The sequence below is a fragment of the Chelonoidis abingdonii genome, chromosome 10 (assembly GCF_003597395.2).
Source record: "Chelonoidis abingdonii isolate Lonesome George chromosome 10, CheloAbing_2.0, whole genome shotgun sequence".
In the NCBI taxonomy this organism is placed as follows: domain Eukaryota; kingdom Metazoa; phylum Chordata; order Testudines; family Testudinidae; genus Chelonoidis; species Chelonoidis abingdonii.
In genome coordinates this window covers 27343748-27359089 of record NC_133778.1, presented here as the reverse complement: position 1 = coordinate 27359089, position 15342 = coordinate 27343748, and the positions used below count along the sequence as shown (strand labels likewise).

The window sequence follows — 15342 nt, the reverse complement described above, 5'->3', positions numbered from 1 at the left end:
ACTGATTTATGTTTATATAACTGGGATTTTAACAACTTCAGAATTTGTTCAAACTTGCTTATATTAAAATTAACACGGTGAAATTTATGTTCATTGACTAAATTAATTATTTATATTCTGTAATCTGTTTTAAAATAGACTGCATTAATGACTTATTTAGACTTTTTAGCTACAATGTGTGAGAGAGAGATTTTATATATAATATGCAAAAGCCAAATAAATCTAATTACAGATAGCTTGATTTAGTAGTTTTATTTGGCTTTTGCATTTTGCAATGTTAAGGCCCATTGTCCATAGCCTGACATGTTACAGATGAATTTTCATACTGTTAGCTTGTTGAGTCACTTTTACTCAAGCTGAATGGAAAAGGACCTATATATGCTTGGTTCACTGGTGTTCCTCATCATTTTGCTTGGGTCCTAAATCTTCCAAGCCATTGAAATAAATAAGTCTCAGTGTGCACGCAGGGGTCTGTGTGCATGGGCCTCATCAGGGCCTGAGTAGTATCAAGATGATACAGATACGTGGAGGGAAGGGTCTTTAACTCCTGCTGGAATGGTAAAAATGTAAAGGAATACAAGCCTCCATAATAAATAAACTATTTATGCCAGTTTTTGGGTATATTTCTCACTTAGATTTTTTTTAATCCACACTCCACAGAGGCCAGCAAGCTTGTCATGTCTTATGTAGCAGCTGTTTGTGGAAAAGGAGCAGAAGTTAATCAAGTAAAAGAACAACTTTTACAGTCAAATCCAGTGCTTGAAGGTAAGAATCTAATAATGTGTGTAGAAAATACATTTCTTCCTGTACCGCATCACTCTACCAGGTCAGCTCGTTTTGGGGAGGGATAGCTCAGTGGTCTGAGCACTGTCCTGCTAAACCCAGGTTTGTGAGTTCAATCCTTGAGGGGGCCATTTGGGGATTGGTCCTGCTTAGAGCAGAGGGTTGGACTCGATGATCTCTTGAGATCCCTTCCAACCCTAATAATCTATGCTTCTATGAAATGGAATCTACCACTAGTGCAAAGATTTGAACCGTTAATATTTACAGTATCCAAAAGCATAGTTGGTGCTTTATAGGATTCGAGAAATAAGGCTGTGGAAGGTTCCTTTTAAATAGAACTGTTTTTGTTTAAATTTATTGACAAGACTGAAAGAGTGGGTTTTTAGGCAGGGAAAAAAATGAGGAGGATGTCACCATTTCTGGCTAACTGCCCTTTTGTTCCCTCCTGATCTCTTTGAGGAAATGTTGTCTCAGGCATCTAGCGGTCACCTGTCATAGCATGCTAGTTTCCCACTCTCTGACCAGGTCTTGGGCTGCAGTCTGCTGCGATCAGCCGCAATTATCTCAGTAGATCTGAGTATCTTGGGTTCAGTATCTGCACCTTGTTTCCGTTAGCAGGGCCAGCTCCAGGCACCAGCCCAGCAAACAGCTGCTTGGGGCGGCCAGCGGCGAGGGGCGGATCTTTGGCAGTAATTCGGCGGCGGGTCCCTCACTCCCTCTTGGAGCGAAGGACCAGTCGCCGAATTGCCACCGAAGACTGAAGTGGCAGTGGTAGAGCTGCAGATCGCAATCGCGGCTTTTTTTCTTTTTCTTTTTGCTGCTTGGGGCAGCAAAAACCCTGGAGCCAGCCCTATCCATTAGGGAGCTATGGAAGTGGTAATGAGTGACCAAACAGCCTTCATAAACCCAAGTATTTATTTAGAAGAAAAAGATTTTAAACAGGGTGGATTTGATTTAAATCACTAGTCAGGAAGACTCTATTTAATCATGGATTTCTATATAAAAGTGCATTCTTGTTGGTTGTTATAACCTTAATACATACTCTTCACAACTCAGAGATAGATGTAGGTTTCATTTTTGGAAGGTACACACTATACATTTTTAAAGTGATTTATTTTGAAAACTTTTCAGATTAGTTTTACAGCTATATCAGAAAATGAATGATTGGTTATTGCATTTACCAATGGTAACTGAAGCAGATACTTATGAAGCCACTGGGAGGTGAACTATCACCAGTTCAACAGGTTAATCATTAATATTTGGAGGATTTTCTTGATGTGCTGTATTAGGAGGCGAACATCACCAGACAGACATTTAAATTGTTTTATTTAACTAAAACAGCAATGTTATGTATTCTGGATATTTTTTTTCAACAGCAAACATATAATATTTTATAACAAAGCAAGCAACACGATGTTTGATTCAGGCAACCAGACCTTGCATTTCTTTGTTGCATTGTTTGCATTTTGCATGCATGCCTGTCTTGCCCACAGGTGAGGAACTTCATTAAAATATTTCCAAACAGGGTCTCTCTTATGGCCTGCTGCCATTATAAGTTTTTCCTTCTAGTGAGAGAATGGTATGGTAGATCTCAAATTAATGAAGGCTACACTCAGAAAGGCCTCAAGACTTCTGGAATATGTTGCTCAGACAGTTTCACTTTTGTTTCTGCTGCTTGTCCCTCCCTTCTCCCATTTATCTACAGACTTCTTCTCCTTGTCCAGATCTATTCTGCCCCCAAAATCTTCTATTCATTTAACTTTTTGAAACTTTGCACTACTAATGTAAATTAACATGAGAAACAGTGAATTTAGGAGAACTATCTCAAACACTTCATAAGGGAACATTTGTCTTTAGTTCTGTGGATGGTTATAAATGAGTCTCATGTGTAGCGCTGTATTTAATTATATGGTTGTTAAAAAGGTGACTTATTGCACTGTATAAAGTTTTTGTTAAACAATTCTGTCACTTTTAACCCTGGCCTTCAAGAGCAACAAACTGTCTTACGGCTCCAGTTCTTTGACCCAGAATAGCCTCTCAGTGCAAATTTGTTAAAGCTGAGAAACGTATATTTTTCCACTCAGTGTCAACTTTACTAGAGAACTGAAAATGTAGATGTATGTATATATTTTGTGACAAGTAGCTCAAAGCCTTCTGCAATGAGCATGAGCACTGTATTTCATAATAGCGAGGGGCATACTCCTCTTTGACAAACACAGCTTTACAGGATGAAATTGAATTCCTTAACTTGCCCTACAGTTTATTTTGAGTTCATGTTGCATGCATGTTGAAGCTGGTAGTTGCCAGGCATAGTTCAAAACCACGTTGAACATAATGTTGGGAAAGCTTTTTCTTCACTGGCTCTTATTGTTAGAAAACTTCAGACGTAACTGATTTTCATAAACCCATCTTCAGCAACTGGTAATGATGTCTCAAACACAGGACAGTGCTTTTGTTTTCCATAAGGCATCAATTTATTTTTGTTTTTGAATAACATACAGTCATGACTTGTTTTTAGTATTTAAATGTTTTTACCATGGTTCATTTATTTTTTTCTTCTTTCCTACCAGCTTTTGGAAATGCCAAAACTGTAAGAAATGACAACTCATCTAGATTTGTGAGTATATGTACAAGGCATAAAAGATCATACATATTGTGTAAAGGAAATAATTCCTATCAAAGTTTAGAGCGTGATAGATTTTTATGTTGTTACAGAAGCCTGGGCAGAATCGTGTGTGGCTGGAGCAGATATTCTAATAGGCATTATTATTCATCTGCAGTGTATTTTTTAAAATCTATATTAATTAAGAAAACATTTAAGTGGATTGTGTCAACTTATTCCAAACCAAATTTTGTCATGTCTTGAAATTCTTAGAATCTATTGGTATTTTCTTAAATTATGTCATCAGACCTTCTCCTTAACACAGGACATAGAATTTCTCTTAGCCAATGTAGGTCCTTCCCTTACTGCTTCACAGCAAGCATTTAAAACTTACTCCAGCACCAGCTGGTTCTCCAGAATGCAATGGTTTGTAGCTGTGGAGGTTAATCCCTATTCTGAGCAGGAAATGAGTCCATCAGTCACTTCCCAGATTTTCTCAGGCATTTGTAGCAAGTGAGTAACCCATGTGGCATTGTCTAGCTTACTTTTAGAATCAAGCTGTGTGCCAGGAGGCAAAGAGCCACTTAAAATCCCACCTGACCGGTGGGTCCGTACTTGGGCAGCTACTCTGAGTGGCTCCCTGTGGTGCCGTGGCCACACTGCCATTTTTAGCACACTAGCTTAAGCAGAGCTACTGCGTGTCTTTCTACCTGTACTGGGAAGCACCCTTCTAGCTGCTGGGTAAATGTAACCAGACATCCAAAAAACATCCTTTTTATCAGGGAGAGGAGGCCTCATTCCAACACTGTAGGTTTCTGTAAACTCAGCCTGCCCTGTGGAGAATGGCACTTAGCTCTCATGCTTCCCAGTTACCTGAATGCATGCAGGAGCATCATTTCATTCTAGAGCTAGGCCAACTCTTGTTTGGTTGGTGGCTTTGAGCAGGCACAGAGGGGTCACTTGCATAAGGGATCTTTCTCCACCTGCACCTTTCACCTTGGGAACTGTTTAAATATACTGAGTATTAAAAGACCAACGTTTCTTCTGAATACTACCCCACACTCGCCATAGGACTTGCACAATCGAGGAAACTGAGATACTTTCTGTTAGATCAGACCTGTAAATAGCAATGACTCTTTTTCAGAATTGTTATTTGCGTTTATATAATTGATCTTCCTAGTGAGTAGATGAAAAGACAGTTACATTATGTAGAAAGAGATATATAGTAGTCATATTGATGACAATGTGAGTAATTATAATTAGCTCTACAATTATTTTTGCATAAACAGTGCAGGTTTTTAATGTGTTAATTTTAAGATTCCATGTTTGCCATATCTTACTGCCGTATTAAGTAGGAGACAAAAAATGAGATGGGGAGACATGGAAAAGATGAGTTTGATACTGAACTGTGGCACAACAAAGGATTGTTTAAAGACCTTTTGTTCTTGTATCTGTAAGTGGAATTTGTTCGTCCATCCAAACTCCTTCCAAAGTAAATGGAAGGTTCACCTCTGTATGCAGGGAGGAACTTGGTTCTCTTGCCCGCTTATGTTCCTAAAGTCAAAGTCAGGTTCTATTCCTTTGTTTGACCAAGGCAAATAATATTAATGAAGGATTAAAAGATTTTTTTTTAAATCATCTTCAGCATTAAAGGAAGGCAAGCATACTTTTGCAAGCATTGGTAAGTTTTCGTGACATTTTTACAAGGCTGAACTTGAATTCCAAAAGCAGAGAGGGTGTTGGACCACCTTTCTTTTTCATTTTACATGAAAAGCTTTTCTTGTAAGAATTAATGACTATGTCGTTTGAAAGGAAAACATTTTTGTCATTGCACTACTTATGAAACCAGCCGCATTGCTCTGTGATGTACAATATTTAATGTTTCCTTTCACCCAATAGAACCTTTCACCTCTCCCTTCTGAATAATTGCTTAATTCATGAGTAGTTGTGACCCCTGTTCTAAAAATGCATTTGTCTCCTGGTAAGAGTTTTCATTGCTTTCTGACTTTAACGTAAAATTAGACTGAAAACCAAAATACGCAAGAGAGAGAGCTAAATTTGAGAGTTGCCACTTATCTGGCTGGACAAAACATAATTATACCTCAGCTAGATTTGATGCTATTCCTGACACAGTTGGCTGCCTAAACGGTCATATGACAAGAAGCATTGTTCTGTTTAGCAAGTTAATCACTGCATGATATCATCTCCCCTCTTTCTTTTTCTTTTTTTTTTTTTTTAACTTTGCATCTTTAATTCAGATTCATTTTGCAGGAATGAAGTTTCTACATGTGTTTACTCTTCAGTTTTGCTACGAACACCATGTTATCTATTCTGGTTTTCTGTTAACTGATTTGTACTCTGCAAGTTAATACCTTGTTAAAGAAAGATTTCAGCATAAAGTCAAATGTGAAACTGTATAGGAACTGGCAGCATATATAATTGCTACTAATAAGCTGGAACTAAATGTTTGGAGACTCAAAAGACTGACCACCCATCCCCAAATTTCTCTTAAGAGCTGAAAGTAGAAAGCCACAAAGAGCATATGTGTGCACAGCAGTGTAAACTGAGGGTTCAAATTCAGGCTCGAGGCTAATCCCTCTTCTGTCTACACACAAAATCATGCTGACCCAGGGTGCCAGGACCAATGGGGTGGAGGGTGCAAATCCCAGTTAAGCCAGGGTGTGGGGTTCAAGCCCTGTTGCTTTGCATTGTAGACGCAACCCCACTGGACTTGTGCTCTGGGTGTCCACTGAAAGTATCCCACAATTCCATGGCCCGACTTTGAATATAGGTTCCAATGTATTAGAATATCTTTATTGCTTTAAATAGGGCCCCAAAGTTGATTAGGATGGCACATTCACACTGTGGTCCTCCACCTGAATAGAACTTAGGGATGCAGTCTGGCTCCCCTCCCAAACTCTTGGTCAGTACCTGGTGAGAGATTCTTATGCTGCTTCCACACAGGCGAGTCTGTTCTGACTGCTTTTCTGATTGACCCTGCTTGTTTTTCTGAATTGGACAATGTAGAGTGTTTTTATCGCAGGCACTGTAGGCTCTAGAGTGTCGTAAGATGTTCCAGGAGTGAGACAAGGTCCAAGGTTTAGGCAATATTGGAGTATTTGCGATAGGGAAGGAAAGGTGCCTGAAAGGTGGTGTGGAGAACAAAACAAGGAGTAAAAGTGGGTGAAACCAGGAAGGTGGAGGGGAAGAAGAGACGTCAAGGAGATGGGAAGTGTAGAAGGTTGAATCTGGGAGATCAGGAATATGAAGGGAGAGAGAGTACAACCAATTCTCTTCAGACCTTGCTTTTAAATCCAGAGCTAAAATAATCTTTGGGGAATGTACTGCTGGCCTAGTAATTGGAAAATTGGAATTGTGATAATTCTCTGATTTAATTACTTTAAAAACTTAATGTAATTGTGAAAAAAAGCCAGAATTTACCAGTTCCAAATTAATTTTTCAAACAAGAAAATACAAGTACTTTCCTGTGTTGTGTCTGACACGGCTGCCAACATTGTGAAAAAAATTACTTGTTACTGTTTAGCTAGACACTTAATAAGCCAATCCTGACAAATTTTACCCTGTAAATTAGAATGTATCTTTAAGGCAGTGCTTAAGGAGTGTAATATGATGATCAATTTTATGTTGCTCTGTGATGGAAAAAGTTGTCCTAAGTAAAATGAGCGGAAGTGTGTAAATACAAGACCTTCCTTTTCAACTCATTGGCTCCATTAAGTAAGCACTGGGGGGAGGTTAAACAGAATCATCCGTTATACGGGAATGTATTTGGAGTTTGTTTGAATTATTGCCAAAATGCATTATCCTTGAACTGTTTGCCTGTGAGCTGTACTGTCGTTGACTTCATAAACAATAAGGGTCCGTTGCTTGCTGAAGCTGTTGGAAGTAACTGTTACTAAATTGAACACCTGTCACATGAAGTAAAATAACACAGAATGAAATGATCTTCTGTGATGTAGAAAAGTCAAACAGAAGTCAGGGAAAGGGACTACACTTGTACTGCTGAAAGTTAAATTCAGTCTGTGGTAACAGGCTGCTCAAATCTTTGCCCCAAACATCTGAGTGACGAGGCAGACAATTTAGTGGGAGAAGGCTGTAGCTTTATTAAGGCAAGAGACCCATATAACACATCAGCAACTACAGCCTATCCTACCCCTCAGTAATCCCAAATGAATGTAATACCCTATGAGTGCTCTGATCCACTCCTGGAAGAACCCACACCCAGAATGAATTCTGTTCTTAACAGTATAATTAATCTTGGACAGCCAAAAAACAGGTTCGTGAATTCCCCAGCCTACTGGGTCTGGTAATGCCTAAAAGGTAGCAAGTATTGTTTTCTTAGACTATGTCTACGCTGTTCCACAGGTGTGAATTGCAGAGTGCACTAAAGTATTGCAGTCTTAACTGCCCAGCATGTATGCTGCTGGAGAAAACTGAAACGAACCTTGTTCATGTTAACATAGTCTCATTTGAAAGAGGATGATGTTAATGCAAACTAGGTGCCTTTCAGTCACACCACCAGTGTCCACATGATCACAACATGTTGGTGCACTCTGCAGTTCATACCCCAATAGTCCCGTCAGTTTCCTAAGATCCATTAAGTATCCATTTTGGAGATGGTAATCCCACTGCAATCAAGATTGCATAACAATCTTGGGTCTTAAAAACAATCACAATTATTTCTACAAACTTAAAAAATACAAAGCCAATTAACTTGCATTAGAAAACCGCACCCTCTATAGAGTATAGCCTACAATCATAAAATCTCCAATTGGGATAATACAATTCTTAGAAGCATTACATCGACTTATTTACTATTTGTTATAACTTAAATACACACACCACAAAGAAGCAACTGAATTTTTCTGTAGTACCTTAAAATGACCGTGCAACTTTAAAAAGGTCTGGAATGGTTTTCCTTAAATTTGCTTAACATTCTTAAAATCCATTGTTTCCACAGGGAAAGTATATGGATATTGAGTTTGATTTCAAAGGTGATCCCCTCGGCGGAGTTATAAGTAACTGTGAGTATTATATTTGGTACTTACTTAAAATATTTAATGGGCACTTTATTCAAAATGTGCAGTAAAAAGAGGAGAGATGAGTTATGAGGAGATAGTGTTTATTTTTAATTAGAACTCAGTATGTGTTACATGATAAAGAGGTGGAAAATTCTAGTTACTTTTTCTTTGGGACTGAATTGTATAGAAAACAAAGTAAAAATGCATTTGAAAATACGGACCAGGACTATTGAAAAGTATTGCTTAATGGGTCCATAAGACAGGTATATGGGGCTGTATATCGCCCATCCTTGAAGCTGTTATCTGAGAGGGAGCTTGGTGTGGTGATCAAATTCCAGATATGTTGTTTTCTTATCAGACTAATACTCCAGTGTTGAGAAATTGTTAAAAAATACATGAAAAGTAAGAAGTCATTAGTTTGTGCTGACAACAATAAAGGAGCTGTGCAAAAATACCCTTTTGGTATAGACTGCAAAAAGGGGACAGGGCAAATGTGATTTCTTTTGCAGATCACCTTTTAAGGCTGTACTTGAAAGAGTTTTTATTATGAACAATGGAATACAAAACTCAAACCAATAACTATTTAAAATGTGGTTACCATTAACTTTGAAATTTTGCAACTAAAGAAATTTGAGACCAACAGATGCTGTGTTTGTTTAATGTTGCACTCACCAAAAAATAAATATAGCCAACACAATTTTTATTATTCAGACTTTGTGTATTGTTTTTCATCTAATATTCAAAATATTTTGTATCCAAAAAATAAATTTTTCTAATACAGTATGTGAACTTCCATCTGTTTTGTCTATAAAATGCCAAACTAATTATTCTGATAAAAATATTGTATCTTGCCAAAAGGAGGCCAGTATAGTAGTTCTGTTCTTTGTTTCCCTTTTCACCTATAAAGCAACCTCTGAAGGGTGTAGTTTTTAAGCCCTTGTGCTTTAGCGTTCATGTCATGCCAAAATATTTCCTATGTGAATGTTGCAAATAGAGCGATGGAGGTTCTGGCTTATCTTTTGAAGAAGCAGAAACTAATTGTACCACATTGTCTAGGTGAGCAGAGTGATTATGTCAAGCCTTCAACTCATTGCTTGAAAAATTCTGAACTATACGAATACATAATGCTGTCAGTCTCAAGGGGGAGAAGGGCCTCACTAACCCTGTTTTTATGCTATTACATGCTCTGTAAAATGGATTATATTGTAGCTTATATTGCCATTAAATATTATTGCTTTCATAATGACTTCAGAAAGAATATCGTTGACTAAGTAGTGTTCTTAGGGACTCCAACACTTGGGAAGCACAGAATGTTTCACGCTTTCTGCATTTAATCATTCTTCTTTGATAATCCCTTTACTATAGGACCATAACTTACAATGATCTCCCTTGTGGCCCGCTTCAATGGGACAACATGGGTGCAAGGAGCTTCCCATAGGGGACCGGAGAGTATAATTAGCACAGTGATTCATGTAGGTCCCATCTATCTTGCACTGAAGAGAGAGACTTCCATCGACTTCAGTGGGAGCTGATCAGACCTATAGTGTCTTGTGTACCATATGTGAGAGTAAAAGCCATCAGGCGAATCTTGTAAAATGGAAGCAACTGAAACACCTGCTGATCTAGTCAGGTCTGGTCGGTTTCCAAATTGATGACAGCGTATATTTAATAATTATATATCTGTATTGAAGTGTCTAACAATACTTTTTCATGCATTTGGCACCTTACTACATGACTGCTGTCTTGAAAAAGAAATGATGAGTGGAAAAGTTCATTGTGATTAATAGGATTTATGAGATCTCTAGACGTGTATTGAAACTGACTGTGATCAGCCACTTAGGACTTGTTTATGCTACAAAATTAGTAGACTTTATCGAATTCGACCTTGAGTCTCCAAATTAAGTCAATTGTAAGTGGCCATACCATGCTCATTGTCTCAATGGAGTGCGTCCTCATTAGCAATGCCTGCATTGATGCACAAAGCAGTGCATCATGGGTAGCTATCCCAAAGTGCAACTTGCTGCAGTGTGTTTTGGGAAGTTTGTCCCTCATGGGACCAAAACATTGTTGCAGAGGAGAATGGGAACATTGCAATGGCATCCCATAATGCATTGTGCTCCCTCCCCCATATCAATGGCAAACAACCCAGTGATTTTCGCAGTTTAAAATCTCTGCACGTATGCCATAACCCCAGAAGCATGGAGCCTGCTCAGTAGTGCACTCTTGCTGTGAGCATCAAACACCTCATACCTTCTCCTGCAGTATTTCCAGAGCCGAAGTAGGGCCCGCCACACAGAACATAGCAATATCCTCCAAGCAGCTCTGCTGCAAGTCATTGAAAAAAAAAATTCACAGTTGCTGCTGGCAGTCACAGAGCAGCTGCACTGAGTGCCATTTCTGGTTCCATGAAACAAGCACTTACTAGTGGGACCGCATTGTTTTGCAGATATGAGATGTCGAGCAGTGGCTGCAGAACTTTCAGCTGCAGAAGGCCACCTTTCAGGAACATTGTGCAGAGCTTTCCCCTGCCCTGCAGTTCAACAACACAAACATGAGAGCTGCTCTGGCAGTGGAGAAGCGAGTTGCAATCGCTGTTTGGAAGCTTGCAATACCAGACAGTTACTGGTCAGTGGGGAATCAATTTGGAGTAGGTAAAACAACCATGGGAGCTGCTGTTCTCCAAGTGAGCGGGGCCATTAATCGACTTCTGCTATGAAGGGTAGTGAGTCTGGCAAATGTGCAAAACATAGTGGATGGTTTTTTTCACAGAGATGGATTTCAGAAATCAACATCAGAGGCGACTTAAGTCGGCGTAAAGGACCCAGTAGTATAGATGCATACATTAACAGGTAGACTTAAGGTGGCTTCCTTCGAATAAACTTTTTAGTGTAGACCAGTCCTTAGACTATAGAACAGAAAGTGTTTTCCAGCTTATGCAGCCATATATTTTCTTGCTTGATCACAAGCCAGATGTTGTTGTAGAGCCAGGTGAGTGATATGCAACTCTAAGGAGGCTGTGGGGTGATTTAGTGGCATTCTTTTCCCAGTGACTGCACACCACTAATGTCCCAACATGGTGCACAGGTGGTGCTGGAATTTCTCATCTCTTGGGTGAGAAGTAGATGAGGTCCTAATTGTAACAGTAGCCTAGCCACTGTCGGTGCAGTTCTGTGACCTGCAAGGTGCAGGAGGTCAGCCTGGATGATCATGATGATCCCTTCTGACCTTTGAGTCTGTGATACTGACTGCTGCATGAGACTGGTATAACTGTCTGTAACTCCTGCATGTGACCTGTTATGTTGGAATTAGGTCAGCAAGTGCTCATTGCAGCTTAAAAAGCAGTAGGAGTTTGACTGGCAGGGAGAAAAGGGCTTGTGTCTGTCTTAAGCTTCCTCTGACTCTTTGGGTTTTGGGGGAGGAGGGAAAGTTACCTGAATCGAAGGGTGACTAGAAGAGGCTGTCTTAGGTGGGGACGGGCTGGGCGGGACCCTAGCGGCTCTGGGTGCACCGGGCCAGGCAGAACGCCCCCATCAGAGCAACCTCAGTTAACGATTAACCGGTTAAATGATACGATTTTAATTGTTTAAATGGTTAACTTTTTTTAACTGATATTTACATCCTTAGCTCTACCACCATTAGTAGTACTTGTTCTCTAATCTGTATCTGGGAAATTAAAGTTTCCCTTAATCCCTCAATTCCTGGTAGTATTTATGTCATTACATATATTAAAGACATTTCTATCTGTAGCCATATTGTTTCTTGGTGGTCTGTAGCAGACCCCAAGTGCCATCCTAGTGGAGCCTCTGTTGCCTTTCTTCCCCAAAGTAATCTATATCCAAACAAATTCCATTTGATAAATTCCTTCACTTAAAATTCTCTGCCGTCTACCTCATCATCAATATACAATGCTACTCCACCACCTTTACCTTTATTCCTGACCTTCCTGAACAGCATGTACCCTTCAGTACCTGAATTCCAGTCATGACTACTATTCCACTATGCTTTCCGTTATCACTATAATATCTGGTTTTACTTCCTACTCCAGTAGTTCTGGTTCTTCTATTTTGTTAACCTGGCTCCTTGCATTGGTGTACAGACATCTTCGTTGTTTCTGCTTAGCTTCATCCGGATTCCTTGCCCGACTAGGTACAGCGTCACCTGCCTGACTGTTACTATCAGCAGTTATGGCATTGTCTTTCTTCATGTTGTCCGTTCTCCTATCCTCTTTTGTTCCTTTCTCTATTCCTGTATCCTCTTTTACTTGATTTTCTTCTTGCTCAGTATTGGAATCAGATGTGGAGATTACATGTGCATCTCTCAAAAGTCTTCCCCAAAATCCTAGATTAATCAGTTTAATCAGTTGTGCCAACCTCCGTCCCAGAAGTGTATTTTTGTCCCTACTCAGATGGAATCCATCCCACGAGAACGGGCCTTTCTCCATGAATACTTCCCAGTAGTCAACCATACCAAAGTCCTCCGGTAGCACCTTTGCTCTCCTTCTCTAGGGACAGGTAGAATACCCCTGAAGATCTACGTGAGCCTTCATTACTTCAAGCATCTTCCTCAGCCTAGCGAGAATTTAGCAGTATAATTTATTTCCACGTAAAAGGAAAACAGTGAGCTGTCACTTCTTTTGTTTACTTCTCAATGTAAAGCATGCCAAAAAAAATTCTGTATTTAAAGGGTTCATAAGGTAGACTACTGTTATTTCTTAGAAACAGGTATAGTCATTTTAAAAATTACTAATTTTCATGATGCAACAATTGTACATGGAAATTGGACACATTTTGCACTTGTAATTGCATATTCAACTTTTAAATCCATGCCCTAATTGTGTCGTACCCTAGAATAGTTCACTGAAGTGTGAATATGTAAGATTTATAATGTATTTAGTGACATACAAACAATCCTGAGATGGTAGCTACAGTTTTGGCAGGAATCTTTCTGATGAGTCACAGAAATTCTTCATATGCTTTGTTATCCATTTAAAAAAAAATCAGCTTAGAGTTAAAGGCTGGAGGTATTAAAAAGTTTATATATTCCCATGTTAGACAACTGTAAAACATCTCAGTTCCTAAGTAACAAATATTTCTGCCTCATTTAAAAAAAGATAGTAGTAGAGGGAATCGCCTGCTGAATGCCTGCACACTTCTTGACATAATGATGGTCTTTTCTAACAGACTCTAAACAGTATCCTAACCTCACCCTAATTTAGTGATAAATTAGTAAATAACGATGAACCTAGATACAGTAGATGTAATGCCTGGTTTAGAAAAGAATTTTAATTGACAAGGACTTACAATCCAAATGACAGCTTATGACTATAATTAAGAATAACATCTATATTTTCACCTCCTTCAGAAACAATATGAAAGAAACCTATGACCTTTTAGATTAGCAAAGCAACTAACTTATGCTACTGTAAACACTTTATTTTTGCCTTTTAAAAAGTATATGTAAGTGTGTATTCAGTGAAGAATCAACAGTAAGAGCAAAGAACTTTGGTTATATATTATGATCGTTGTTGTGGACTTTCCATTGGCCAAAGCAATGTTACTAGGATTTCTTATAACTAGACAATTAAAAAAAATGATTGTTTTAAAAATCTGAAGTTTTTCTAACTCTCTTGTTAGAGATGGATTTTTTTGTTTTGTTTTTGTTTATTTCTACAATAGTTTTTGATTACATTAAATATGTAGCGTTAGGACTTTTCTAAACCAGGATAAAGGCTTGAAATTCTGTTAGCTAAATTTTTTTTAAATGACAAACACCACTTACTCTACCTAGTGTAAATAGGCTTTAACTCCTTTTGAAAATGTGTATTAGTTGTGACTCACTGTAGATACTCCCAATAAGTCTGATGTGTTTAGGGCTTATTTCACTTAAAGGGGACATAGTTCTAAATATTGGATTAATATTGGAAGGTCCTCTTGAAGAGCCATTATTGAGTTCTCTCATGGCTGAGAAGGGAATCAAGGAGGGGAAAAATATGACATGTCAGGAAGCTGCAAGTTTAACTGTAAAAATGTTCTGCTGCCTAGTGATTGGAACATGCCTTGTGGCTTGGCCTGGATAGCCAAGGAGAGCCCTGCCGTCTGAAGAGGAAGGGACTAAAAATTACTTCTGCTGTATCATTTAGAATGTATTAGGCTAGTGACATTCATTCCTCTCTTGTGGTATTTTGCGATGTATCCTCATTTCTTTCTTGACAGTGAAGTCAATTTGTTGTACATTTAGGCTTTGTCTACACTTACAGTTCTGCAGCGCTGGCAGTTACAGCTGTGGTCGTACAGCTGTGTACGGCCAGCGCTGCAGTGTGTCCACACTGACAGCGACCAGTGCTACAGTGTGTCCACACTTGCACCAGTTGCAGCGCTGTTGTGAGTGGTGCATTGTGGGCAGCTATCCCAAGAGCACCTCGTCCCATTTTGTCGCTGTGGGTTGTGGGAAGGGGACGGAAGGGTGCAGGTCATTCCGTTTCCTGTTCCAACGATCCGTGCTGCCAGGGAATCGGACCACACGCCTAAGAGGGCCCCGCACCTTAGGCACCTTTTTAATTTTTTTTTAACTTACCCCGTCCCCAGCTGCGGTCTGCTCCATGGTCCCGCTCCTTTGAGTGAAGCGCCGGCGGGAGCGCGGCATGGCCCCGCTCTCCCAGCTAGAGCTCCAGCCGGGCTGCAGGGCTTGCGGCGCTCCACCCGGGGCTCCAGCCATGAGAGTGGGGCGGCGGGGCTTTGTCGCGCTCTGGCCAGGAGAGCGGAGTCGCGGAGCTTGCCTGGCTCTGAACCGGGACAGCTCGGGAGAGCGGGAGTCATTAGGCAGCGACCCTGACAGAATTACAGCAAGATGCGGAGTCGCGGCCTTAGACCAAGAGATCTGGCTTGGAGCTTGCGACAAGGCATAAGGAACTCTGGTAAA

At 39.7% G+C, this 15342-nt stretch overlaps 1 protein-coding gene across 5 annotated transcripts in view; it reads left to right on the top strand.

The window, feature by feature from the left end:
* The window catches only part of MYO1B (myosin IB), a 208653-nt gene that overhangs the window by 104952 nt on the left and 88359 nt on the right, over positions 1 to 15342 (top strand). For all 5 annotated transcript variants that reach the window (XM_075070045.1, XM_032763336.2, XM_032763335.2 and 2 more), the window contains exons 5-7: positions 661 to 765; positions 3354 to 3400; positions 8364 to 8427. In XM_075070045.1, coding sequence (XP_074926146.1) covers positions 661 to 765; positions 3354 to 3400; positions 8364 to 8427 — 216 coding nt within the window. The remainder of the gene's footprint in view (positions 1 to 660; positions 766 to 3353; positions 3401 to 8363; positions 8428 to 15342) is intronic.